Below are 12,080 nucleotides of genomic sequence, written 5' to 3'. Positions count from 1 at the left end.
CTGTGTGCCAGGTTCTCTTGTATGGCCTTCCTTGACAGTCTGAAGAGAAAGCTCACAGGTGTACTAGAAATGTGGGTTGTTTTGCTTTCTTATTACATTTTGAGCAAAACTCTGGAAGGCTCCAGGGCAAACCTGAAACCTGGATAGAATGGCCACTTTCACACTGCAATAACAAAAAGGCAAAGGAGGACAGAGGCTTGCATAAAAGTTGTGTGTGCTCATTTATATGTATAGATGCAAATTGTGAAACAAAACTATAATTTAAACAGAAATGGAATATATTTCTGTTTAAACTGAAATGGAATACAAACAGAAATGGAATACAATTGTGCCCGCCCTGTGGACTGCCCTTCCATCAGATGTCAAGGAAATAAGCAGCTATCCTATTTTTAGAAGACATCTGAAGGCAGCCCTGTTTAGGGAAGTTTTTAATATTTAATGCTGTATTGTTTTTAACTCTCGATTGGGAGCTGCCCAGAGTGGCTGGGGAAACTCAGCCAGATGAGCGGGGTATAAATAAATTATTATTATTATTATTATTATTATTATTATTATTATTATTATTATTATTCTCTCCGCAATGGGAGAGCAATGTGACTGAGCAATCTGTGTGCCTGCCTATTCTGCTGTCCAGGGTGCTAACTGCTGATGGGCAGCTTCAAGGCCTCTGCTCTTTCTTCTCATGGTTCTTTATCTTCAAACCAGGCAGCCCTTCAAAGGACTATAAAGCTGGCCATCCTAACCTGAGACCAGCATAGAGGCTTACCTCCTGCAACACAAGCACTCAAAGCCCTACAAAATCAATACTTCTATGCCAGTTGCATCAACTCATCCTCTGATAGCAACACAGCCTTCCTGGCTCAGCCAGACCAGCCATGATCATGCTTCCTACCTCTGGCCCCTGGTTTTTGTTTCCCCGATTCAGTAACAGACCTCCAATCCATTGACCCTATTGACCCTATCTCCTATTTCTATTTTGACCCATCTGTGTCAGACATAGACCTCACTGCTGAAAAGCTGTATCCCAGGACTAAGAGAAACTCTAGTCAGGCAAAGTAGCCTCGATTATTACTCTGTAATATCTCTGATATAATACAGGAGGCTGATTTGCATGAACAGTCTCCTTAAAGAAGAGGCTTCATTGAAATGCCTTGGGCCTAATAAAAAATACATCCAGTTCATCTTGGAGGTCTCCTTTTCAGCTGTTTTCTATGCTGATGCCTTCCTTTCCTTTTCTCTTTCAGGAAAAAGAAAGCAAGTGCTGGGTACACAGGGGCTATGAGGAGTCGAGACAGGAGCCGCCTGATCTTTACTCAAACAACAGGAGCTGGACCAGATAGTTTGAGACTCTGTAGTGCCACATAGAATTATTCTGCCCCTATATGTTAGCCAAAGAGTAGAATTACAGCATTGTAATTACAGCAACACTGATGGAAAGTAGACGTAGCAGATAACCGGACAGTAAATGTTTAATTTGTGCATGCAGAGGTGCTATTTGGTTTTTTGACCCTCTTATTATGCTTTCATAATAAATGAAGAGAGAGGTGGTGCCAGAGCAAGTGGTGTAAAGATGTAGGCAGAATTAAGCTGAATACCTACTGCTGGGAATCACAAGTGGAGAGAGCTGTTGTACTTAGCTCCTGCTCGTGGGCTTCTGCTTGTGCAAACAGGATGATGGACTAGATCCAGCTCTTCTTGGGTTTTGAAAGATCTGACCCTTTCTAACAGTGACAATGTATTAAATGATTACTTTGGGGCTGATGGGAGGCAAGGAAAAACACAAGGAACTATTCAGAGAAATGCAGAAAATGTGTATGTTTGATGGCCAACAAATCACGAGGGCAATGTAATTTGTTTCTTCATCCTTTTTGGATAGGCTAAATGTTTAGAAAACACTGCTCAACATTCGGAGTTCCTCTCTACTAAGTGACAGGCAAGAATTGCCTTCATCTGCAGCTTACTGGGGATATCCGCAGGCTTACAAGCTCAAGGCCCATGAGGTGTGCCCTCAGTTAACTTACACTCTTCAGTGAGCATCAGTCCTCTAGGAACCATGGATGGCTTCAGTCACTACGACCTGTGCTTGCGGTTGCCAGCAGCCTTACAGCTAGTAGCAGCTCTTACCAACAGTGCATCCACATTTCAAGCATTAAGAATAACTTCAGCAGTAAAAGCTTGCCTGAGCAGGCTGGGTTTTTTCTTCAGGGATTGGATCTATAGGAACACACAGATGTATAACTTGCTCCCACAATCAATACCACATGTCTTCTTGGGCCATGTTGATCCCCTTCCATCCTGCACTGCAGTTAAAGACAGTTTCATTTTTCATTTTATTATATTTATATCTCCCCGTTTTCTCCATCATGGAACCCAAGGCAGCATACATTTCATTCTCACCTATCCAGGCACTGACTTTGCTTCAGTAAGGTGACACTTCATGTGCCTTGAGACCATGATCAATTGTGCAATGGACACATGTGCATATCTGCACATGATACTATTATAAGATCTTCCCATGCCACATTGTTTATCATTTTAGAAAGCCTTTTGGTGCTCCTGCTAGTAGCCACAAAACTTTGACAGCATAAAACTTTGGGTAGCAGCTAAATTATTCCAGCGTGATCCGCTATCCTATTACCAACATCTTTGGGAGCAAGAGAAACAAAGATGCAGACTGAAATTATTCCATCAGGATTCCAGAAGCAAGTGCTTTCAGAATCCAAGAATGTCTATCTGCTATTACATAGACTTGTTGGGCTAAAGACAGGCTGCTCTCTCCTGACAGATATATCCCTGTGCATTCTTTCAAGTCAACTCATATTCTTCATTAAGCATAGTCAAAATTAGGGCAAATTTGCATGTAGTTGTTTATCATGCATGATTTACTCTGCTTTTGTCAGCTCTTCCCCTGAACACTTACAAGCTCCTCAAGTACTTCCTCCAGCTTTTGATAAATCAGAAGGATGTGTTTCCAAGTTTATCTGCTCAGCCATAAAAATGTGAAAGCTTGGGTTCTCAGAATGTTGTATCCTGTGTCCAGTATACCAAACTTCATTTGGGGCAGTGCAGTGGCACGAGCGTAGAATATACTAAGACCTACCTGTGGACCACAGTTCAAGACACCTTGGCTTAGGATTCAATAGCGTACATTGCCTGTCTTCCACATGAAGCAAATGTCAAGGAGGCAAAGGAAAGAGAGTGGGGAAAGAGTGAGGAAATCACATTAGCACTGCGTTGGAAAGAAAGTGGGAGAAGAGAATGCAGGAGGGGGAAATAAGGAGAAATGTGTCTAGAAAAGAGATAAATTGGGGAAGTAAAGAAAAAAGAAAGCAGCAGAGATTTGTGCAGGGAAATCCCAACAGAAAACAGGAGTAGTACCATTTCTACTGCACTAGGACACCAGCAGCCCAGATGTGTTTCATCACAAATGCACCTGAGAGTGAAACAATGAGACCTACCAGTCACCCCCACCCCATTTCTGCCCTTGCCCTTTCTTCATTACCTTCTCTGCTGACTGTGATGTCCCAAAGAAGATAGGAATGAAAGCTAACCAGACGATGCAGGTAGTGTACATGGTGAACCCAATGGGCTTGGCTTCATTAAAGGTCTCAGGAACCCCACGGGTCTTTATAGCATACACAGTGCAGGTCACCATGAGCAGCATGCTGTACCCAAGCAAACAGATGAGGGAGAGGTCAGAAATGTCACACTTGAGAACCCCCCGGGCAAAGCGGGGGTCCGTAGTCCGTTGGTCCTCATAGTCGATGATGGAGTGTGAGGGGTCCACAATAAACCAGATGCAGACCCCCAGCAGCTGCAGAGAGATGAGGCTGAACGTGATGACCAGCTGAGAAGCAGGACTGATGAAGCGCGGGGCGCTGACCGACTTTTTGCCCTGCTCAAAGATGCGGTAGATGCGGTTGGTTTTGGTCAGCAAGGCAGCGTAGCTGATGCTCATGCCCAGCCCCAGGAAGACACGCCGCAGAGAGCAGGTTCCCAAGTCAGGCTCTGCAATCATCAGAAAAGTGGTGGCATAGCAGAGGAAAATGCCCGTCAGGAGCACATAGCTGAGCTCTCGCCCCGAGGCCTTGACGATGGGTGTGTCATTGTAGCGCACAAATGTCACCACCACAAAGAGGGTGGCAATGATGCCCACAATGGCAATGAAAACGGGCACCACAGCCCAAGGGGAGCTCCACTCAAGCTTGACGATGGGGATGGGGATGCAGCCAGTGTGGTTTTCGTTGGGGCGCTCGCTGAGCCGGCACACCTTACAGTGGAACTCGTCCTGCTGATACTGGTACCCATCACAGCGCTCACAGTGCCAGCAGCACGGGATGCCCTTCACCAGCTTCTTCCTTTCACCCGGCCTGCATGGCTGGCTGCAGATTGAGGTGGGCACACGGTTGCCTCCCCCAGGCCAATGCAGGCGTTCCATCTGCAGCAGAGAGAAAGCAAGAATCTCACCAACCACCATGAACTAACATGGCATGAGCTGGGTCACAGCAGGGGCTGGTGTCAGCTTCCCCTGCCAACTCTGCAAACCACTTGCTCTATTCTATGCCATGTCCAGCTATTCTAGCATTGCTCCCTCTGATTCAGTAGCAGTTTCAGGTGTGAGGAACATGTGGTCCTCCTGATGTTCTTGGACTACAACTCCCATCATGCCCAACCATTGGCATGGGGCAATGCCTGGGGCTGGTAGAAGTTGCAACAACACCAGGAGAACCACAAGTTCCCAACCCTAATTTAGTTTCTCATCTCTATCAGCTGTGCATGAAATGCTACTAATTCAAGCTTAGACCCTCCTGTTCTTCAATTCCAACCTGTTATCATGTCACAGAGTAAGTGTTGTTGCTAATCAAACCACTGACACTAACTTTACTGAACTTAACTGCTCGTGGATGCTACATGGTTTAATACATCTCTCATTTCCCTCCTTCACAGTTCCTCATATTTACTACAGACCTGCAATTCCACACTGCAGTTTGTTGCCCCTTCCCCTTGATAGGTTAATTTTTGTCTTGACACTCAGCCAGCTCTGAATTAGACCTGAAATGAAACTTTGCACAAGTTTAGAATTCCACAATATTTCAGATTCTGGATTTGTTTACTGTCAAATTTTACTGTTGAAATTCAGTTCTGTTGAACAGTCAACCAAGAATAAACACTTTGTCCCATTGACAAATCGGGAGTCTTAAATTAAAGATTTGCAAAATTCTTCCCAATTGAGATTGTGGCCTTAAATCTTAAGTCTTGCTGGTGAATTGTTGCTAACGTACCCATAAATTTGTCAAGTGCAATACTTTTTAAAGCATGTGTTCCCATTAAAAATCCAGTTTTCTGCTGTGCTTTATTACCCATGGCATAAGTTGGGCTGTTGCAATGAAAGAGATCAGAGAGAAACCAGAGCGAAATGCTTTCAGAAATCTCTCTGTATAATATTAATGATGCCTATGTATAAGGATAAGGATAATCCCATTTAAACTAGAGCCCTTGAGCATACAATAAGTACAGCTCCATTTCCTAATTAAAACACTGGAGCTTCAGAGTAAAAGTTTATTCCCTTCAGTGTTTAGGCAAATCTAAGATCTTGCTTACTTTTAAGTTCAGATGATCAGCCCAGTGCCCAATAACTTTGTACTCAGGTGTAGTGTTTTTGATCTGGTACTGGTAGATGTCATAGCGGCCTGGGGCATCTCCATTCTCATTGAATGTCACAGGGGTCCCAGCAATACCTGCAACACACAAAGCATTCAGTCTCAGAAAGAAATACATTGCTGGTTTGGGCTGTATATTTGATCTACCAAAGGTAGGTTTGTCCCTTTTCTTCTCCTAGAAGCAAATGCACATGCACACATATACATGGGAATCCTGAGTGTGATCCATCCAAAGTACATTCATTCATTCATTCATTCATTCATTCATTCATTCATATCTCACCTTTCATCCAAAGAGCTCAAGGTGACATACATAGCTCTCCATTTTATTATCACAACAACCCTGTGAGGTAGGTTAGGCTGAGAGTGAATAACTGGTCCAAGGTCACCCAAAGAGCTTCATGGCTGGATTGGGATTTGAACCCTGATCCCACAGGTCCTAGTCCAACACTCTAACCACTATACCACACAGGTTGTCTGCAGTACATCAGAAGTCCAATTGGGCTTAGCTTACCAGGTTCAACTCTGCCACTATTATCAAGGGGACACAGTTAACTCTGCCTGGATTTTGCTCCAATTGACCTGAGGGCTTTTAGCAAATGCAAAGTTGTGAAGTTGTGGAATAAGTGAACTAAAGCTGCAGGATATGTGAACCAAATCTCATTGCTTAGGCTGCACTCCAACCCTCTGATTGGTCATTCTAGAGATCGGGTAGAGGTCTCCCTCCATCCAGTCCAAAACAACTCTGCTGGCCTCCATGTGTGGAGTGACACCACCGTCACTTCTCCAGCATGAAGCTCCCCATTCCACCCACCAGAAGTACAGGTAGATGGAAGTGCGGTGGAAAACCCACCAGCTGAGTGTTCCTGGATCTCAAGCTGGTCCTAAAACCATCACTTGACATTGTTGGGCTTTAGGCTGGTATGGGCATCAGGGATGCAGTAGTGATTACACAGAGGTTGGGATTCCTCTGTAACTTTATTATTATTATTATTATTATTATTATTATTATTATCATCATCATCATCATCATCATTATTTAGGAGAACAGATGTAGGATACAGATTCCCAGCTGCTGTGTACCCAAATGGCTCCCCAACTTTTGAGTTGGACTGGCTCTACTGCCATTAATAATCTAGCCCACACTCTTATCTAAAATAGTTAAAAGCTAGTTCTTTACCTTGGGCAAGCAGTAAATAACATTAGTCTTACTCCTCGGCTCCTTGGGTTGCCTAGAGAAATCCTTGTGGCTTTTTCTGCTCACATAGCGATAACGCCTACAATTATATATTTGCACAGAGCTAGGGCTCCAAGAAACTCCTTTCATGGATCAGGCCTCCCGCTCAGTTAAGGTATAGTGCAACCTGAGAAGCAACTGACCATTTTTTAAAAACACATAAGGCTGAAATCAGTTTTGTTTAACATCAGCTTCAAATAACACAGTGAAACCTGCACACAGACCCATAGTGGGGGATGGTGGGGCTAGCCAGGGTTTTTTTGCCCCTGGTGAAGCCTTCAGAATGGCACTATTGAGGCTCCCAGCCTGTGTGTGTGTGTGTGTGTATGCAACTGCACATTGGTGTGTGTGTGTGTTGTGTGTGTGCCAAACTGGGTCTCTGATCTGGGTGAAATAAATCCTAGTTTCGCTCCTCCCTGCACAGCTGCATTAGGAATAGAATAGAATTTTCTATAATAATAAAAAAATCTCAACGTTGGGCTTATCTACACAATTGTTTCCTATTTTTGTTTTGCTCGTTTAGCTCAATGGGAAGCAAGGTGGAGGGCGGGGTTATCGTTCTGCTAAAAATATGAACAAACCTTATTATATGAAGTATCATACAAATTATTAAATGCATTATTTTGGGCAAATTATAGACATATACATGCCAGGTTTCCTAAAGTAGCTGGCACATAACCAGATGCATGCACACAACAATACATATAGCTGTATAGAAATACTTAACATATCAATACTTATTCAATCACGCTACATAAATGAGCCATGGCTGGTGTCCATTCAGAGTGATGGAGCAAAAGGCAAAAAGGCCAATAGGAGCTCGAGCCAAAGCCAACGATGACAGAGCCAACTAATTTTAGTTTTGGCTTCATCCCCCTCCCTGTTGAATTCTACAAGAGCAACACTGAGGACAGCATAGCCGCTCCTTCCATTTAAAGCACATTCAACACGCATTTACACTTCCTTTCAAAGGATCCTGGGAACTTTAATTTCTTAAGGGTGCTAGGAATTGTAGCTGGGTGAGGGGAAAACTGCAGTTCCAAGAAATTTTGTTTTTTAAAAAATAATAATATTTATTACTTTTTAAAAAGGAAAAAGAGACAAGAGAGAAAAAACAAGAAGATCAAGAAAAAATAAAACAATACAATGCAATATGTAAACCTTAACACATTATCTAACACAATGAACAAAACAAAACAAAATAAAAACAATTTAAAAACATACATCATACCTTTTCCATATTCTAACTTTTATTCCCTTATATCATCGACCTCCTCTCACCTCCCTCTTTGTATTCCACTTCCATTAATTGTTTCAGCAATTCCTTTCCATCTTTCTCCATTTTCTATCATATAAATATCTTAACCTATTTTTAATCTTATTTCCATTAAAATTAGTATACTTATTTAAGCTTAACTCCTTATAGCATTTCTACTAAGGCCATAAAAATTCATTCCAACATTTTCCTGTCACTCATTAATTTTACAATATTTCTATATATAGACTTTAAATCTTCCAATCTTCTTCCACCATCTCCTCTCCCTGGTCTCGGGCTCTGCCAGACACTTCTGTCTACTCCATACAGTCCATCAACCTGGAGATCTTATGTCCGAGGCTCTTAACTCTTTTCCACATCCCTTCTGCAGTTCTTCTTCATATTCTTTGATGCTAAAGAGCAGATCTTGAGGAAACTCCAATCCAACGACACCTCCACTCCCTCTCGACAGGTCAGCCAAATTTTCACAATTAAAGCTAGGATCCATAAAGTATTTCAGGGCATATTTCAAAATTCCTCCAACTCCAAAGGCCCCCCAAGCTCCAAGCTCCTCCTAACCCAAGTCCATATTCCAAAAGTCAGTTAATCCCTGCATAGAGGGATCTTTCCAACTTTCCTTTTCCAGTCCAGGCCGGGCTCCGATCTTCAGAGTCTGACTTTTTCTAGTTTCAATCATAAAGGGCCTCAACTTATAGTCTTCAATTTGCCTCTGTAAGACTAAGGCTCCCCCTTGTATTGCTTTAGGTTTGACAACAGTAACTTTCTCCTTCTCCTTTTCAACAATTTGTCCTGTTAAAATAGATTCCTGTGCCAAATCCTGAATAATTTCTGTATTGGTGCTCACTTTTGGTCCCAAAATGTCAGTTTTAGTAGTCATAACATCCATTTTTTTATGAAGCTGTTCCAACAAATAGTTTATCTTGCAAAATGCAGTTACTAAGTCTTCTCCTGTCGATATCTCGAATGTCCAAGGTCAATCTCTAGTTCCCACACTTCTTATCAAGCAGCTGGAGATTTCCCAGCTCCACTCTTGTAACAGTTTCAAAAGCTCCCTCTAGAGGGGAACAGTCTCCACTTGTATCAATCCTTTCAAAGAAAGTTCAAAAAGTAAAGTTGGTTTCAATTTTCAGTTACTTTTCCTCCCTTTTAAATGCAGAAGCGGACAATGGAAACAATATATTTCTCTTATTCAACTGACTGTCAGCATCCGTTCGCTTCGCTGTCAATGAACTCTCCCAAAACGTCAATCACTGTCAGTCCGTTCCCAGGTTCAGAGCAGTGGCAATTTAATTCTAATCACTCTCTCCTGCAGGATACATGGTCCAAAATTTCCCCCCTCTTCTCCTGCTTCCAAGGGGGGTCTAATAATTTCAATCAATGGAAGTTTAATCCTTTACATAAGGCTTTCCAAGACCTTAATTTGTAAGCTCTTTGCTTCAGTCTATTTACAAAAGGGGAAGGCAGATTTCCTATTTTGAACCTTCCCCGCTCGATGCCAAATTAAGGTATTTAAAGATCCAATTTTCCGTACTACTCACAGGTTGTTGTTTAAAGTCCAATTGTCCACAGGAAAAAGTCAGCGCTCTCCGGCAGCAGCAATGCGGCTTCACTCCGTGAAAGAAGCAGTCAATTCAAAGCACCGCGCCGCTCACCCCACGTTGCTCCGGATCCCCAAAACAGGGTTTCCCCGCGTGTAGGGGAGGCGCGAAAGGTGCCAGCTGAATCCCAAGTTCACAGGCTTCTTCTGCCTGTGATTTCAGTGGGTCTCCGCCTTTGCCGTGGCAGTTCAGACCCTACTTTCCACGGAGCAAGTTCCTCCCGATCGGAGGAGCTCCGCCATTGCCGGAGGCGCTAACCCGGAAGTTCCCATAAATTTTGAAGGAAATCATGTGCTTTAAATGTGCATTGAAGGTGCTTTAAATGGATGTTGTGGATCTTTCCTAAGGACCGGTTGTGAGTAAGAAGACAGGCAGGCGGGGCTGACTAAGGCTGACAAAGATGGCTAATTTTGCATATAATTAGGCTTATTCATTCATTCATTTATTTAAAAACTAATCCCAAAATACATGGTCCAATTTCGGACAAAGCTCAATCAGACTACTGGAAAAGTCCAATCCTATGTTTAATTCCATTTGAAAAGGATTCCTCCTCTGCACCAAGCCTGCACATGGAGCCCATTTGATCCATTTCCCAAATTCCCTCCTGCGTTAACAGCATTCATGAATGGCACAAAAATCATAACGGAGACCCAAATATGCTGTTAGGTGACACACAGAGAAAAAAACACTTGGAAGTGCCTTGCCAAACAAGTTTGTAATTTGAATATAAAATGAAAAGGCCCAGAGAGCATAAATTTACAATTGTGTTTTATCAATTAAATTGTTTGCCACCAACTGTGTGAATGTGGTCAAATTTCTCGTAGGCACCAGAGCAGAGAGAGAGTGAGGGGAGGGAGGAAGAAAAGCGGGGGAAGGGGGTGCAAGTTTCCTGTGGGTTATATAAGGAATCAGACTGCATAAGGGACAAAGAAAAGGACACTTTCTTTTTGCTTGTCATTCACCCAATCAGTTCCATTATGTACATAAAGCACGCTCCAAAGGACATCACACAGGCCTCCCTCCCTCTCTGGATCTTCCTGCATATTGTTACACCCCTGCTGGATGTCCAGGCATATTCTTCTTCCCTAAGCCATTGAGCAATGAATCCATACATAGTGACAGTACATCATGAGGCTACATCATTCATTCACCGAGAGCGGTAATCCCCTCTCAGTATTCAACCAGAGAGCTTGAGACAGAAAATAACAACACATTTATATAGAGTCGGGTGAACGTGCATGTCATGAAATCAAAGAGCTGAAAGCCGGGGCTGGAAGGAGGCTCGGTGCAGGCTGGTGCTGAAACGGATTCTGCAAGACATACCTAACGGAGCTTCCTTCCCGCACCTTGCAATGTGCCTCCACTCCCAGGAGACTAGATCCTGTCCCCACAAACCTGAAGAAATGTGCTGCAGTCAAGACCCCCTGTGCTCTAGATCGCTGAGATCTCAATAGTCACTGGAGACAATTAAGAACATAAGCAGAGTCTTGCTGGACCAGCATCGACTAGATGCCCACAAGCAGAACCTGAGTGCAACAGCATTATCCCCACCTGTAGCTTCCAGCAACTGGTATTCAGTGGAGGCTGATCTATTTGGGCCAATGGGGCAGGGCCACCCCAGTCTCATGTGTCCTCAGTCAGCCCTCACCTGCCTGTCTTCTTACTTTCAACCAGTCCAGGGGTGGCTCTGCCCATCAGCTCCTCCCTCATTTGTCTCTTTGTTGTCCCTTGTAAAGTTCAGCAGGGCAAAGGATGGGGACAAAGCTAGGATTTGTTGGCTCTGCCTACCTTTGGCTCACCCTACTGTTAGGCTCCCTGCATTTTGCCCTCCCTTCTACCAGCCACTCCTGCTGTTATTCAATATCAGCGAGCCTTCTTCTGGTACTGCTCCAATGCCCTGACACAATGAAGTTAAGTGAAGCTTGCCAACCTCACTTCAGGAGCGGTAGCAGGGAGAATATTGAGTATATACAAGTGCTGGGCTCCATAACCCCCTCCACTTTCACAGGACCGTATATCCCCAGCGAAATAGGGGGAATATTGTGTGACTTTCAGGGGGCAGTTGAATTTCCATCTCACCTGAAATACAAACTGGGCAAAGCTTTCATCTTTCTTAAAAAGAAAAATGACAACAAAAGCCTTGTTGTCATTTCACATGATGGCTTGGCTGCTCCACCACATTGTTCCCAGAGGCATTGAGTCCCAGGAATGCGGCTAGATCAGCCAAGCCTCTCTCCACAATGGCAGCAAGGATTTTATAAAAGGTTTTATAAAAGCAGGGGGAAAGGAGGAAAACACTCAACCACCTG

General features: G+C 43.6%; 1 protein-coding gene across 2 annotated transcripts in view; it reads right to left on the bottom strand.

Moving 5' to 3' along the window:
- The window catches only part of GRM4 (glutamate metabotropic receptor 4), a 300,197-nt gene that overhangs the window by 36,979 nt on the left and 251,138 nt on the right, over window positions 1–12,080 (bottom strand). For both annotated transcript variants that reach the window (XM_079980860.1, XM_079980861.1), the window contains exons 8-9: window positions 5,602–5,738; window positions 3,503–4,438 (exon numbers count right to left, since the gene is read on the bottom strand). In XM_079980860.1, coding sequence (XP_079836986.1) covers window positions 3,503–4,438; window positions 5,602–5,738 — 1,073 coding nt within the window. The remainder of the gene's footprint in view (window positions 1–3,502; window positions 4,439–5,601; window positions 5,739–12,080) is intronic.

Source organism: Podarcis cretensis (assembly GCF_951804945.1).
Source record: "Podarcis cretensis genome assembly, chromosome: 6".
NCBI classification, from domain to species: Eukaryota; Metazoa; Chordata; class Lepidosauria; order Squamata; family Lacertidae; genus Podarcis; species Podarcis cretensis.
Note: the sequence above shows the minus strand (reverse complement) of the source record. Positions and strands in the feature narration are given on the sequence as shown.